At 33.5% G+C, this 16,021-nt stretch overlaps 3 protein-coding genes, 2 long non-coding RNA genes and 2 other non-coding genes across 8 annotated transcripts; 4 read left to right on the top strand and 3 right to left on the bottom strand.

Annotated features, from left to right (window-relative positions):
• Nucleotides 1–1,872: 1,872 nt before the first annotated feature.
• Nucleotides 1,873–3,377, top strand: AT1G66310 (F-box/RNI-like/FBD-like domains-containing protein; the record flags this gene model as incomplete). Its single annotated transcript, NM_105302.1, has 3 exons — nucleotides 1,873–2,799; nucleotides 2,883–3,023; nucleotides 3,117–3,377. 3 exons carry the CDS (start codon nucleotides 1,873–1,875, stop codon nucleotides 3,375–3,377), a joined length of 1,329 nt encoding a protein of 442 aa, NP_176805.1.
• A 1,307-nt stretch (nucleotides 3,378–4,684) lies between these two features.
• Nucleotides 4,685–5,027, bottom strand: AT1G08833. The gene has a single exon (NR_139507.1). It is a non-coding gene; the product is annotated as an other RNA (long non-coding RNA).
• A 22-nt stretch (nucleotides 5,028–5,049) lies between these two features.
• On the bottom strand, nucleotides 5,050–5,426 carry AT1G09805. The gene is made up of 2 exons (NR_143530.1): nucleotides 5,183–5,426; nucleotides 5,050–5,102 (listed from the first exon to the last, which is right to left on the bottom strand). It is a non-coding gene; the product is annotated as an uncharacterized misc_RNA (transcript).
• Nucleotides 5,427–8,297: 2,871 nt separating this feature from the next.
• Nucleotides 8,298–10,043, top strand: AT1G66300 (F-box/RNI-like/FBD-like domains-containing protein; the record flags this gene model as incomplete). Of its 2 annotated transcripts, NM_001334234.1 has the most annotated exons (4): nucleotides 8,298–8,754; nucleotides 8,893–9,266; nucleotides 9,341–9,481; nucleotides 9,591–10,043. In NM_001334234.1, the coding sequence occupies 4 exons, from the start codon at nucleotides 8,298–8,300 to the stop codon at nucleotides 9,849–9,851; spliced, it is 1,233 nt and encodes a 410-aa protein (NP_001321870.1). In that variant the 3' UTR covers nucleotides 9,852–10,043. The 2 variants fall into 2 exon arrangements, with proteins under 2 accessions (NP_001321870.1, NP_176804.1); NM_105301.2 differs by having other exon boundaries at nucleotides 8,298–9,266; nucleotides 9,591–9,983.
• Nucleotides 10,044–11,504: 1,461 nt separating this feature from the next.
• AT1G66290 (F-box/RNI-like superfamily protein) lies at nucleotides 11,505–13,042 on the top strand (the record flags this gene model as incomplete). Its single annotated transcript, NM_105300.1, has 3 exons — nucleotides 11,505–12,461; nucleotides 12,551–12,691; nucleotides 12,779–13,042. The coding sequence occupies 3 exons, from the start codon at nucleotides 11,505–11,507 to the stop codon at nucleotides 13,040–13,042; spliced, it is 1,362 nt and encodes a 453-aa protein (NP_176803.1).
• Nucleotides 13,043–13,557: 515 nt separating this feature from the next.
• AT1G08827 lies at nucleotides 13,558–14,063 on the bottom strand. Its single transcript, NR_139506.1, has 2 exons — nucleotides 13,843–14,063; nucleotides 13,558–13,816 (listed from the first exon to the last, which is right to left on the bottom strand). It is a non-coding gene; the product is annotated as an other RNA (long non-coding RNA).
• On the top strand, nucleotides 13,938–14,136 carry AT1G08823. The gene has a single exon (NR_139505.1). It is a non-coding gene; the product is annotated as an other RNA (non-coding RNA).
• The last annotated feature ends 1,885 nt before the right edge of the window (nucleotides 14,137–16,021 follow it).

Below are 16,021 nucleotides of genomic sequence, written 5' to 3'. Positions count from 1 at the left end.
ATAGACTACCAAAAGCTGCAGCCGTGGGAATTTAGTTCCTTTTCTAGGCTAGACATTATCTTTTAGTCCCTAACTTCATATCAACAGATTTATCACCTTTTCATTATTATATGTGCAGATGTAGAAGATAAGAGTGCTTCAAGAGCCCAATGTAGAAGATATTTCTGTGAAAAAGATTATTCTAAGGCTTATTATGATAGCAGAATTACTCCATATTTTCCAAATGAATAAATTGTAGAGATAATCAAAATTCGGTTGAAAATATTCAATTTGATTCACTGTTTTTTAATACATGAAAGTGTGAGGATAGTTTCTCAAAAGAATCAACGAGATAATTTAAACCAATTTTGACAACAATAAAAAAAGAATTATTTATGCTTAAAATCTCTAGTCATAGTAATATTATATAAGTTTTCTATTTACTCATGCCAATCATTTTAAGCGCCAGTGGCCCATTGCAAAACTGTGAACACAAAAAGAGGAGAGTGCATGGAAACATATGATTACTGATCTTACTGCTACATATGCTAAACTGCTATATATTTTATCAAAGTATAATAATTTATAATGTGGAAAGTGGAAACTATTACATGTTATTATGTTAACAATACAGTTGATGATCTGATGCTTCGAGCACACCTTCAACATTTTGCACCAAACTTCGCCTACAAACTATTTTTAAAAATTGATATGACATCCATAAATTCCTTTTGAAATTAACACTTATTTTTCCTAAAAATTAAACGTTCAAACCTCACCTTTTTTTTTGGACTAAACCAAAATATAATGTGACATACCTCTTTATATAGTACTGAGGGGTAACGTTATACACAAACTTACTATTCAATACTCATTTTTCTTGTTCCATATGTTGAACTTGTTGGGAGACAAATCAATTCTCACATTAGAAGATTAAAAAAAGAACGATATAATATATAAATCAAGTCCAACACCAATTAATATGAGATAATTTAGGAAAGAGTTTAAAAATTAAATCTATGTATGGTTAGTCAATTAGGCCCGAAACAGATAATATCATACTAATAAGAGAGTTGGATTAGGTTTTGAGAGCCCAACAAAACTGAATAAACAATAATTTCCACAACAATTGATGAATAGATATATTTGTTTCTGATAAAACATAGGATACTTGCAAATACATGAATCCAGTAAAAGGATATTTAAGATATCAAATAACAAAAGTTACATCCAAATTAGACTTTTTAAATCAGCCAGCTAAAATCAGTAAGGTATAGAAAATTATCAGCTAAAACACTATCCAAATTTGTTAGAGCCATATTTATATCCGGCTATTTCAAATAACTAGAAATTACTGTGGATATTTTGAATAAATGTTACATTTTTTTTTTGGATATTATTAAATCTTTTAGATAATTTAGGTAATTCTATTAGTTTGAGAATACACGTCCTAAAAAACGTTGGTATCTTTCCGTTTTAGAAAATCTTTAAATATTTTTTTTAACATATAAACAGTTAATAATGAAAATTTATTGTTTAAAATAAACTTAGTTTCGATTTTAGAAAATCCATAAATAACTTTATTTTTTATTTTAATAAATAAACAGTTAATAACAAATTTTTATTATTTATGTTTTTGATTAATAAACAAAACAAGATGTTAAACGAAAAAGAAAATTATACTAATTTTGTTTATTAAATATACTCCATTAAATCTGAGATAATTTCCACACCACAAAAAAAGAATCTAAGATAATTTTAAAAGTTAACGGTGGTTTGTTACTCCATTATCTCTTACGAAGACGTTAAAGTGGTATTGTTAGGTTTGGGTTTAATCCTACATCCTTTCGTTTTCACCTACTCGTTGCCGCTTCTTCGCTATTGCGAAGGTACATGGATCAAGACGGAGAGAAACGTGTCCGTGCCAAACAATCTGATGACGAAGTTGATTGGCTAAGAGATTTGCCAGAATCTTTGCTTTGTCATATTCTCTTGAATCTTCCGACAAAAGATGTTGTTAAGACTAGTGTCTTGTCTAGCAAATGGAGAAATCTTTGGAGGTTAGTACCTGGATTAGACTTAGACAGTAGTGATTTCACGGAAAACAATACTTTTGTGAGTTTTATCGATAGGTTCATGAGTTTTCACAGTGACTTGTACTTGAAAAAGTTTAAGTTAAGATTCTTTTGCAATCTTAATGGGGATGAGGTGAGTGAAAATGCTCATATTGCGCGGTGGATCAACGATGTTGTTAAGCGGAAAGTTCACAATCTCGATCTTACGTGGGGTGCAGTAGAGATACCTCCAATCCTATACTTGTGTAACAGTTTGGTGTCTTTAAAGCTTTGTGGCGTAACCTTGCCAAATCTTGAGCTTACGTCTTTACCGTGTGTCAAAGTTATCGTTCTAGAATGGGTAAAGTTTGCAAATGATTTGGCTTTGGAAATGCTTATCTCAGGCTGCCTAGTTCTCGAAAGCTTAACTTTATGCAGACGTCCCAATGACAATGTAAAAATTTTACGTGTGAGTTCTCAGTCTCTATTGAGATTCAGCTATAACGGCTCCAGTTACAAGGGTCTTCATGATGATCTAGTACTTGAAATAAATGCTCCAAAGCTTAAGATCCTCAAGCTGTTCTCTCATCAATTAACTACAAGTTTCATAAGAAATACTTCAAGTTCCATTGTAGAGGCGGATATTAATATTGGTTTGGGAAAGAAGTTTGATCCGAAGGATCTGCCGAAGAGAAATGTGATTTGCAATTTTCTTGCCGGGATCTCCAGTGTCAAAAATCTGTTCATTGCTCCATGTACTCTTGAGGTAACATATGTTGAATTGATCACTATTTTAATATTTAAGTTTATCCTGATACTTTAATTTTCTTGTTTTTGTTGTTGTTGTAGGTCATTTATGATTACTCAAGATGTGAACCACTACCCTTATTCTGTAACCTATCTTACTTGAGCGTTGACTTCTACAACAACAGCTGGGAAATATTGCCAATCTTTCTTGAGAGCTGCCCGAATCTAAAATCCCTTGTCGTGGTTAGAATCGTTTACATAAAACTTGTGTACTTTCTTTGGTATAAATGCAAATGGGGAAAGTACATTATGACTCAAACATGGATGTATTTTCAGGGATCTATAACATCTCCAAAGAGGAGAACTAGTGTTTTATCTGGACCTAGGCGTCTCCTATCATCTCTTGAGTATGTTGAAATAGAATCGCCATTGACAGGGGAGGTCTTTGAGATGAAACTTGTGAGTTACTTACTTGAGAACTCACCAATCCTCAAGAAACTCACTATAAATTTGGATGATTCTTCTAGAAAGAAAGCAGAATGTGAACTACTTACCATTCCAAGACGATCTACCTCATGCCAAGTTGTCGTCCTCTGATCCTCGTTGACATAAAAAAGGTTGTCTTTCTGTACTTTTATTAATGTGAACTCTGTGTTTTCCTTCTTCACTGTGGTGACTGTTGTGTTGTAGACCGTAAGAAGATCATATATATGTTTGGCCTAAATGTTTCAGTTGAACCAAAAATATAATAAGGTTCTTGAAATACCTAAGGATTAAAGTTTCCCGAAACCCGTTATTAATGTGAACTATATGTCTTTTTTCTTCATTGTGGTGAGATTTATATCTTGTAGTTGTTGATCGTGTAAGATCATCAGCTTATTATGCTACAGATACATGTATATGTTATTGGTACATACCATTTCGGCATTTCCTCCAACTGTAAAATAAGCAAAGATAAGTGACACATGTTTACACTTTACATAATCCTCACCACAGCCATCATCTAACTCTCTTTGCTTCCACCACCACCTCTGCTTCTCCCTCTGAACGTCGGTTGCGAGTTGCGACCACCTCAGGCCCGGCTCTCACCCATGGAAACATGGGCATCTGCCTACGGTCCACAAATTAAAAGGTCCAAAATTTGTTTGTTTTTTAGTTGTTGGAGTTGGAAAAAAACAATAGAAGAGCCCTTTATATGTTTATCAAGAAAGTGTTAAGATAAAAGGCCCCAAAAATTATTAACTTAACATAACAGGCCCATAAAACAATAACCTAGTTAACTAGTTTAAAGTATTCAAACCGAATCGTCTTCCTTAGACCATCCTCGTTGGTGATATTTTGAGAGTGTCTTTAAGTTAAAAATAATTGAAGAAAAGAGACGGAGTGTCTTTAAAAGTGTTATAGTGTCATACATTTTAGACTCCCAAAACAGAAGATGTCTTTAAATTTAATCTTAATGTTATTTTGAGTCATCTACAAAGGTATGACCAATGTCGATGCTCTTAGTGTCCTCCTTTAAGTTTTTGAGACTCACTCAGATCATGATCAAAATCACAAGCTCTCTCTAAATTTTTTTCGGTCGTAAAGCTCATTAGCGCCTAGACATGTATATCTTTAAAGCTCCTCAACAAATAGACCTTAATTAATTGTCCATGAGTTTAATTATAATTTAGTTCCTACAAAAGTTTAATCCTTGGGTCTTAGTCTTACACAGATCTGATACCATTTTTGGTTAAATTTGAAGCATCTTGTGTTTTATTTTTCGTTTTAGTAATCCATTATATATTTTCTACTCAACGTTTGAATTATTATTGAGCAAAAACATGTCTTTGAGTCAAAAGAAGTAACAACATTACACATTTAGGCCAAACATAAGATGTCTTACGATCTACAAGACATTCAAAGTCACCACAATGAAAAGAAAGCACATAGTTCACATAAATAAAGAGTTTCTGGAAATTTTAATCCTTGGTTCTTACACGAACCTTATTACATTTTTGGTTCAATTGAAACATTTAAGACAAACATATGATCTTCTTAACCAAATCCGTGAAATGACGATTATCCAAATCCAATCCAGGATCATACCTCCAGATATTTCTCCATTTGTTGGATAAGACACTAGTCTTAACCACATTTTTTGTCGGAAGATTCAGGAGAACATGAACGAGCAAAGCTTCTGGTAAATCACTTAACCAATCAACTTCATCACCAGATCTTTTGTCGGAAGATTCAGGAGAACATGATCGTTTGGTACGAACACGTCTCTCTTTCCTTCTTCGTCCATTCTCACCAGATCTTGTATTCGTACCAAACGATCATGTTCTCCTGAATTTTCCGACAAAAGATCTGGTGATGAAGTTGATTGGGTAAGAGATTTGCTAGAATCTTTGCTCTTCCATGTTCTCCTGAATCTTCCGACAAAAGATATGGTTAAGACTAGTGTCGTATCCCCCGAATGAAGACATCTCTGGAGGTATGTTCCTGGATTAGATTTGGACTGTCGTGATTTCACGGAATTCAATGATGTTTGTTGATGCGAGAATCCGCAATTACAGATTTGTGGTTGTAATTCGAGGTTCTAAGCCTTGCTAAACAAACAAAAATCAAATCGAAAAAGTGTGTATAATATTGAGTATTCTTTCGGTATTTTTTTTTCTCCCCATTACCATTACAATCGATCCATATTTATACAAGAAGAACGAATATCGACGAAGTAAATGAGAGCTCCCGTCACGCCGCAGATCAAGCCTCATTTAAGACATACGTTTCGAATCATCACTTCGTGTATTTAATGCTTCTTATTTACTTCGTGGATCTTCCGTTACACAACGTACTGAATGTCCTCTTTTGAATTATTGCCATTCAATTATTGTCCTTTTTTGTAATATTGTATCATCTTTTGTTTTTATACGTTGCCATTCTTTCTTTCTTGAGAGCTGCCCAAATCTAAAGTGTCTGGTCGTGGTATGGATTGTTTACCTAAAGCTTCTGCACTTTCTTTGGTATAATATAATAATTATGCAAATGGGGAAAGTATCTTAATTAGTCAAACTTGTTTCTTTCACTTGGTTGTAATTTCAGGGATCCAATAGATATCAAAATGAGAGAAATAGTATCATCTCAGGACCTTGGTGTCTCTTATCATCTCTCGAGTATGTTAATATAGAATCGTCATGGGACAAGATTTAAGATGAAATTAATGAGTTACTTTCTTGAGAATTCACCGATCTTCAAGAAAGTCACTCTATGCATGGATGGTTGTTTAGGATTGTCATTTGGGTCTTAAAATCATGGGCTGCCCATGTCTATTTAATTATGGTCAGCTTTTGGATAAGCCCAAAACTAAAGGGTTTATTTTGGACTTGTAATATATAAAGTATTGAACTTATGTTTAGTTTATGAAGTATTGAAATTATGTCATTGTGTGAAACACTTAAGACTTAAGTATGAAATTTTGAATAAAATGTGTTCATGATATTATGTATTATTTGGACCCATAGACTGCCCAACTTATTATGTTTTTTTTTGGGTTTGGTCTAATTTGGGTCTAGTCCTATTTGGGCTTATATCAACAATGTCCAAAAATATGGGGCTGACCATTTGGACATTGCCCCTTTGGACATGAACAACCTATTTGACATCCCTATGGTTGTTCCAGAAAGGAATCTGTCATCCTCAGAGAACTGCTTACCATTCCAAGACGCTCTAGCTCATGCCAAGTTGTCGTCCTCTGATCCTCCTTGACGGACATTCGAGGTTCTGTTTCTGTACTTTCATTAATGTGAACTATGTTGTGTTATATATATAGATCGTAGACCATATGTTTTGCTTAAATCTTTCAATTGAACCAAAGATGAAAGATGTAATAAGGTTCGTGTAAGAGCCAAGGATTAAAGTTTTTAGCAACTCTTTATCAAACTATTGTTTTTTTATTCATTGTGGTGAATTTGATGCCTTATTGATCTTATACATGTTTGGCCTAAATGTGTAATGTTACTTCTTTTGACTAAAAGACATAGTTTTGCTCAACAATAATTCAGACGTTGAGTAGAAAAATATATAATGGTATAAGATCTGTGTAAAATAGCACAAGATGATTCAGTTTAACCAAAAATGGTATAATACACAAGGATTAAAGTTTCTAGAAACTCTTTACCATTACAGCGCTGATACCCAAGGATGATCAGATGAAAAACTAAACTATAACAGGTTTAGTAATCTGCATGTTAACGGGCAAGTATGATAATTCGGATTTGTAGAAATATTCCGAATTGGTAAAGGACCATATTTATATTCTGGTATTTCAAGTAACTAGAAATTGTTTTGAATAAATATTACGAAAAGGTTTTGATTTTTTATAGAAATATTAGTTTGAGAAACTTTCGATAATTCTATAAAACTTTTAGATAATTGAGGTCACTCTATTACTTTAACAACACACGTCGTATATATTTAGTTTGGTTTGTTTTTAGTAAATATGTAAATTATATAAACTTTAGTAATTTAGTGTTTATGTTTTCAGTATGACTAGAATTTAACCCGCGGTATACCGCGGAGACAATTTATTTTTTAAAGTTACTATATATAAAAGTTTGTAAATTATATTTATCTATAAAATATTTTTATTTTATAGTTTACGATTGTTATTAAGTAACGTCCTGTCAAACCCGTCCCGCCAATTCGTCCCGTAAAAAAAACTCACTGATTTTATTTATGATATGTTTATGAATCATTGTCTAAATATTTTTTAATTTTGTAGTAATTAAATGCTATCAAATATCTCTGCGGTTTGATGATTATAATCTGCGGTTTGATGATTATAATCGAATTATTATAGTCATGTAGAAAAACAATATCAAAAATGATAATTTTGTAGTAATTAAATGATATTAAATATTTCGAAAGTTTTATTTTAGTAACTAATCGTGTAGTTAATGTGGAGAGATTTTGGGAAGATTGTCAAATATTTAATTCAAAGATTTTCTTTATAAGTATCAAAAACAATTATTAAATGCCAGTGGCAGCCACTGTAAATAAATCCAAACTCCAGGATTTATTTCATAAAGTGGCTGCAAAAATGTATATATAAATATAAATTACATTTGTTCTCCGGTTATTCAATAAATAATGCAGATATTTAAAAAAAAAAAAAAGAGAACGAAGAGAAAATGAGTCATATGGGCCAAAAATTGACAAAAGTCATGTAGCAAGCAGACATTGTTTAGTCAGATGTTATTTTCTTAATTCTTTTTTAGTCTTAGGTTATTTGCATATTCCCTAATTTTTCTTTTGGTCGGGATTTGTTGGAAGTTTATTCAATATATAAACTAAAGCAGGTTTTACAAAAATGTTTATGTTTAGTAAAAAAGTTAAATATACTAATTTCCCATTAAAATCCATCTTTAATATTTGACCACAAACTGAGATATTTTTAAAAGTTAACGTCGTTTGTTTAACAGTTATCGTTTCATTTTCACCAACTCTATGCCGCTTTCTTCGCAATTTTGAAGTTACATGGACGAAGACGGAGAGAAACGTGTTCGTACCAAACGATTATGTTCTCCAGAATCTTCGGACAAAAAATCTGGTTATGAAGTTGATTGGGTAAGAGATTTGCCAGAATCTTTGATTTGTCATGTTCTCTTGAATCTTTCGACAAAAGATGTGATTAAAAATTGTGTCTTATCCACGAAATGGAGATATCTGTGGAGGTATGTTCCTGGTTTGGATTTGGATTGTAGTGATTTCACCGAATACAATACTTTTGTGAGTTTTGTGGATAGGTTTCTGAGTACCAACACTGAGTCGTACTTAAATAAGTTTAAGTTAGGATTCGATTGCGATCTTGTTGGGGATGAGGAGACTGGTAATGCTCAAATGGCGCGGTGGATCAACGATGTTGTCAAACGGAAAGTTCAGCATCTCGATCTTGAGTGGGGTGCATTGGAAATACCTCCAATAGTTTACGTGTGTAAGAGTTTGGTATCTTTAAAGCTTTGTGGTGTAATCTTACCAATTCCTGAGTTTGTTTGTTTACCGTCTGTGAAAGTTATAGTTCTAGATTGGGTTAAGTTTGCAAATGATTTGGCTTTGGAAATGCTTATCTCAGGCTGCCTAGTTCTCAAAAGCTTAACGTTATGCAGAAGTAACAATGACAATGTAAAAGTGTTACGTGTGAGATCTCAGTCTCTATTGAGCTTCAACTATAATGGCCCCAATACCATGGGTCCTGAATATGAGGAACTAATAGTTGAAATTGATACTCCCAAGCTTCAAGATCTAACGCTCTCTCACCGTATGACTGCAAGTTTCATAATAAAGAATCGGAGTTCTCTTGTAGGGGCACATATCAATATTGAGTTTAACTTTTGTTTTGGAGAGAAGTTTGATCCGAAGAATCTACCAAAGAGAGAAATGATTCGTAATTTTCTTGTCGGGATCTCTGGTGTTAAAAATATGGCCATCGCTGCATGTACACTTGAGGTAACGTTTATTGAATTCGCTATTTTAATGTTAACTTTATCCTGATCTTTTTCTTGTTTTTGTTGTTGTTGTAGGTCATTTATGATTACTCAAGATGTGAACCACTGCCCTTATTTCGTAACCTATGTCTCTTGAGTGTTGAGTTCTATGAGGACAGATGGGAAATGTTGCCATTCTTTCTTGAGAGCTGCCCGAATCTAAAATCTCTTGTCGTGGTAAGGATTGTTTACTTAAAACTTATGTACTTTCTTTGGTATAATAATGCAAATGGGGAAAGTATCATAATTACTCCAACTTGTTTCTTTCACTTGGTTGTAATTTCAGGGATCTAATAGATATAGAATGGAGAGAACTAGTATCATATCAGGACATCGATGTCTCTTATCATCTCTCGAGTATGTTGAGATAGAAACCCCATTGACAGGGGAGGTCTTTGAGATGAAACTTGTGAGTTACTTACTTGAGAACTCACCAATCCTCAAGAAACTCACTATACATTTGCATGATAATTCTAGAAAGAAAGCAGAATGTGAAATCCTTACCATTCCAAGACGCTCTAGCTCATGCCAAGTTATCCTTCTCTGATTCACGTTGACGAACATACTGTGAACTCTGTTGTCTTTCGGTACTTTTACTACTATGAACTATGTTGTGTTGTAGATCTGTAAGAAGATCATATGTTTGTCTTAAATATTTCAATTGAACCAAAAATGTAATAAGGTCCGTGTAAGAACCAAGGATTAAAATTTCCAAAAACTCTTTATTTATCTGGACTATTTGATTTTTTTATTCATTGTGGTGAATTTGATGTCTTGTAGATCGTAAGGAAAATTTATTTTTTGACTCAATGAATTGTTTTTGCTTAACAATAATAATTCAGAGGTTGAGTAGAAAAAGTATAATGGATTACAAAAAGGAAAAACAAAGCACAAGATGTTTGATGCTTCAGTTTAACTGAAAATGTTATAAGATTTGTGTAAGACCCTGGGATTAAAGTTTATAGAAACTCTTTACCAATATAGCTAGATGGTTAGATGAAACTAAACTAAAAACCGAATAAACCTAGCTCGCTTTCTTTTTTCCTTTTCTAAGGTTGCAAGAAGGAATCCAGTGTCGGACCAAATAGCTCCGCTTAAAGCAGGCAAGACAGCCAGTGCAACGATTCATAGACCACCGAAAGCTGTAGCAGGTGTAATATATCAGTTAACTTATTTATTTATTTTTTGCTAAACAAATCAGTTAACTTATTTAACACTTTTTCATTATTTTATGCTGTGCAAATATTGTTTATGATATATTTAAAGATATTTTCTCTGATATATGTTCAACTAGTAAAATAAGCGCATGTGTAAAACTATCAGCGAAAAGAAATGGTATGTTTAAAAAACGTTTCTAGCTACCACATCTATACTTTTTTGAGTAATGGTCATTCCACCTTCAAATGGAGTGTCTCGCTGAGTTGTTTGACAAAGAAGAAATATCCAACTACAACCAACTAGGTGGTGCTAGGCATATCAATCGAGTTAATATGTGTTTAATTTAGGCCAACCCGTCCCGGCCCAAATCCTGCAAAACTCACATATGTTTGAGTCTGGTCTGTAAATTTCTGAGCCTATATATTTTAAAGATTAGCCTGACTCTATCAGGACTACATACAAGGTTTTTAGAGTGAAGTTGACAGTTTTTTTCCTTTCATATGGAGAAAGACGGACTTTAGATGTAAAGAAAGATCAAACCTCATGCAAATGAGCAATCAAAGATAAAATGCTGAGCTGATCCGTCATGAGACAGAGGAGGCAATATGCGGGCCCCACCTTAATATATGTCCCACTTATGACGTCTTTATCTGGTATGTATCTGGTATACCTAGGCAACAAATGCGTACTTGGGATTCTTTCCCTTTTGAAATCAAACTGTTTTAGAATTTGCAAGGCTGTCTTTTATACTTTTTACTGATTATATTTTATTGTCTTATCTAATAATTATTGTTATATTTGTTAGAAGGTTTATTCAATATATAGAGCAGATTTTACAAAAATATTTATGTTCAATAAACAAAGAAAATATACTAATTTCCCATTAAAATCCATCTTTCATTTGTGACCACAAACTGAAATATTCTAAAAAGATAACGACGTTTGTTTTTACCGTTAAAGTGGTACTGTTAGGTTTAGGTTTCATAGTTATCGTTTCATTTTCACCAACTCTATGCCGCTTTCTTCGCAAATTTGAAGTTACATGGACGAAGACGGAGAGAGACGTGTTCGTACCAAACGATCATGTTCTCCTGAATCTTCTGACAACGGATCTGGTGATGAAGTTGATTGGATAAGTGATTTGCCAGAAGCTTTGATTGTTCTTGTTCTCCTGAATCTTCCGACAAAAGATGTGATTAAGACTAGTGTCTTATCCACCAAATGGAGAAATATCTGGAGGTATGTTCCTCGATTGGATTTGGATAATCGTCATTTCACGGAATTCGATAGTCTTGCTAGTTTTATCGATAGGTTTATGAGATCCAACCGTAAGGTAAACAAGTTTAAGTTAAGATGCGGTTCGGATCTGGATGGGGATGTGGATTTGGCTACTTGTTCCTGGAAGTGGATCTACATGGCTATTAAGCGAAAAGTTCAGCATATCGATGTTACATGGCCTGGAGTGCGTATATATCCAGAAATTTACAACTGTGAGAGCTTGGTTTCTTTAAAGCTCTCTGAAGTAACTTTGACAAAGCCCGAGTTCGTATCACTACCGTCTCTGAAAGTTTTGGTTCTAGATTGGGTTGAGTTTTACAATGAGTTCGCTTTCGACATGCTTATGTCAGGCTGCCCAGTCCTCGAAAGCTTTACGTTATGCAGAAGGTACCTTGACAATGTAAGAGTTTTACGTGTCATCTCTCAATCTCTATTAAGCTTCAACTATTACGGCTCTAGTAGTAAGAGCTTTCGTGATGATCTAGTGGTTATATTGGATGCTCCAAAGCTTGAGAAACTCAAGCTCTCACATCAATTAACTGCAAGTTTCATAATAGAGAATCTGAGTTCCCTTGTAGAGGCGGATATCGATATTGAGTTTAACTTTTGTCGGGGGAAAAAGTTTGATCCGGATGATCTGCCAAAGAGAGAAATGATTCGTAATTTTCTTGTCGGACTCTCTCGTGTCAAAACTATGACAATCGCTGCATGTACTCTTGAGGTATCGTTTGTTGAATTCGTATTTTATTGTTTTACTTTATCATGTATAACTTTATTCTGATACTTTTCTTGTATTTATTTTTGTTGTAGGTCATTTATGATTACTCAAGATGTGAACCACTGCCGTTGTTTCCTAACTTATCTTTCTTCAGTGTTGAATTCTATCAGAAAAGATGGGAAATATTGCCATTCTTTTTTAAGAGCTGCTCGAATTTAAAATCCCTGGTCTTGGTAAGGATTTGTTTACTTAAAACTTATCAACTTTCTTTGGTAACATAATCACTCAAACTTGTTTCGTTCACTTGGGTGTAATATCAGGAATCTGATTACTTTCCAAGGAAGAGAACTAGTATTATATCTGAACCTCGGTGTCTCCTATCATCTCTCGAGTATGTTAAGATAGAATTTGCATTGGACAAGGGGAAGATGGAATTAGTGAGATACTTACTTGAGAACTCACCAATCCTCAAGAAACTCACTTTATCATTGGATCATTCTTCTAGAAAGAAATCTTGTGTCATCCTCAGAGAACTCATTACAATTCCAAGATGCTCGACCTCTTGCCGAGTCATCGTTCTCTGATCCTCGTTGAAGAACATACAAGGTTTGCCTTTCTGTACTTTTATTAATGTGAACTCTGTGGTTTCCTTCTCTATTATGGTGACTTTGTTGTGTAGTAGATCTGTAAGAAGATCATATGTTTGTCTTAAATGTTTCAATTGAACCAAAAATGTAATAAGGTTCGTGTAAGAACCAAGGATTCAAATTTTCAGAAACTCTTTATTTATGTGAACTATTTGCTTTCTTCTTCATTGTGGTGACTTTGAATGTCTTGTAGATCTTAAGAGATCTTATGTTTGGCCTAAATGTGTAATGCTGTTACTTCTTTTGACTCAAAGACATGTTTTTGCTCATTAGTAATTCAGACTTCGAGTAGAAAAATAGATAATGGATTACAAAAACGAAAAATAAAATAAAGATGCTTCAAATTTAACCTAAAATAGTATTAGATCTTTGTAAGACACTAAGACCCAAGGATTAAACATTCTAGGAACTAAATTATAATTAAACTCTTGGAAAATTAAGATCTATTTGTTTAGGAGCTTTTAAGATATACATGTCTAGGCTTTAATGAGCTTTACGACCGAAGAAAATTAGAGAGCTTGTGATTTTGATCATGATCTGAGTGAGTCTCAAAAACTAAAAGGAGGACAATAAGGAAGATTCGGATTGAATTCTTTAAACTAGTTAACTAGGTTAATTGTTTTATGGGCCTGTTATGTTAAGTTAATAATTTTTGGGGCCTTTTATCTTCAACATATAAAGGGCTCTTCTATTGTTTTTTTCCAACTCCAACAACTAAAATACAAACAAATTTTGGACCTTTTAATTTGTGGACCGTAGCAGATGCCCATGTTTCCATGGGTGAGAGACGGACCTGAGGTGGTCGCAACTCGCAACCGACGTTCAGAGGGAGAAGCGGAGGTGGTGGTGGAAGCAAAGAGAGTTAGATGATGGCTGTGGTGAGGACTATGTAAAGTGTAAACATGTGTCACTTATCTTTGCTTATTTTACAGTTGGAGGAAATGCCGAAATTGTATGTACCAAGAAAATATACATGTATCTGTTTTTATACTTGTTTTAATGTCTACAGTGTTCGATAAAGATACCCTGATCAACTTCATAATGTAACAAAAATGAAGTCATGTATCACCGTAGTGGAGTTAGGTTTGATGAATTTTAAAAATAAAACTAATTCAACTAGCTTAAAATTAATTATCGCCAAATAAGTACCAAACGTAGCCCGGGCTAAACCTTAGTATTTTAAATATGCTAAAAATCTATTTACAGATAGATGGTGCATCGCCATCAAGTAGCAAAATAAGCGTCAGCGCAATACTATCAACGAAAAAAGATGGTATGTTAAAAAAAGGTTTCTAGCTACTACATATTCGATTTAAATATTTATCAAAGTAATAATAATCTACAATGTGATTTACTGATCATAATGCGTGGAAGGTGGAACCTATTATATTGTTAATACTTAACAATATTATCAAAGTACAATAATGTGATTGCTGATGCATCGTGACGTAAAACAAGAACACCTTCAAAGTCAAACACCAAGAGAGATTGTCGTTACATGTGTTTTTAATGATATATAAGGAAGCTTCATTATTTTGGAGTTATACAACGACTTTCATTCAGTCACATTTAATATATATTTGTTGCTTAATCGTGACACATGTCGAATTTATTTTATTTTTTAGTATTTAATAGTTTTATATTTAATTGGAAGTTTCCATTTCCTTGACTACGCCATAAAGATACACAAAGACTCTTAACTGATCCAGATCATTGAAGTAACCAAGGGTAAGTAATTGAACTGGCCATAGTTAGTAAAAGATTGTACCAACCGTTTCTTCATTCTTAGGAGAGCAAAAAAAACTAGTCGCAGTGTATTCTTCTTCTATGACGACTAGACGAGAGTAGTGAGTCGCAATGTGCTTTGGTAGGGCATCAGCTAAGAGGAATACACATATTTTTAAGTTGCTTTCTTCCAAGGTACAATATTTGACATATATATGGACTTGTAAACTTACCAGATTTTCTGATCATGTAAATAGTAGCTTTCAATGTCCTCGATCACAAAGGCCATGAAGTGTAGCATTTTGAGAAATGGTCATTCCAAATCTAAATGGACTTTCTCATTGAGTTGTTTGAAAGAAAAATAATCAATTACACCACCAATTGATCGACCAAGAAAAATGTTTGGTGAATAATAGTTACCCCAATTTGTGTTTTTTTGGGCAAAAAAGTTGCCCCACATTTATATTTTAATTTTGATGCCTAAATTTCGTTGATCTTAATTAGGCTTTACCGCACTGTCCTGACAGCAGTCAGCATGCGACTAGAATGTGACCAATTGTTTGTCCGAAACCGAAGATTACTCATTCCAAACTCCCAGTCTAATTGGAGGTTGTGTCTTGATATCTAATAACTTGTTTGATAACCATTATAAGGTCTTTTGCTTAGGTTTTACGGTCCATAAGTTACCAATGTATCCTATGATCAGGACGACTACTACAGGTTCAAGATTTTGAAGATATAGGTCATACACTAGATTTTCTTATTTATAATTGTATAGTTTAGCTTAGTCACCCGGGATCTCTCATCGAATGAATCATCCTATTTAAATAATAGTCAAGCGGAAACCAATAATGAAAGATTATATTAAGTTATGAAAACGTCAATAATAATCATGATTAAGATAAGATCGAAAACACCATTTGGATGATTAGATCTATCTATATAGTAAAATAAAATAAACATTATCAACGAGGCCTGGTTGTGGCATATTAAAAACAAGACATTAATGAGAGATCAGTATCGCTATAAAAAACGACACTAACATATAAATGAACCATCCTAAAATTGTTTTCTTAATCAAGACAAAAGAAAAAAAAGAAAACTAAAAACCAAAATGTCATTGCAAAAGTTTCTCATGGGGACACGTTGCTCCTAACCACCATCGTATACAATAGTTAAATAATTGTATAC

Source organism: Arabidopsis thaliana (genome assembly GCF_000001735.4).
Source record: "Arabidopsis thaliana chromosome 1 sequence".
NCBI classification, from domain to species: Eukaryota; Viridiplantae; Streptophyta; class Magnoliopsida; order Brassicales; family Brassicaceae; genus Arabidopsis; species Arabidopsis thaliana.
Note: the sequence above shows the minus strand (reverse complement) of the source record. Positions and strands in the feature narration are given on the sequence as shown.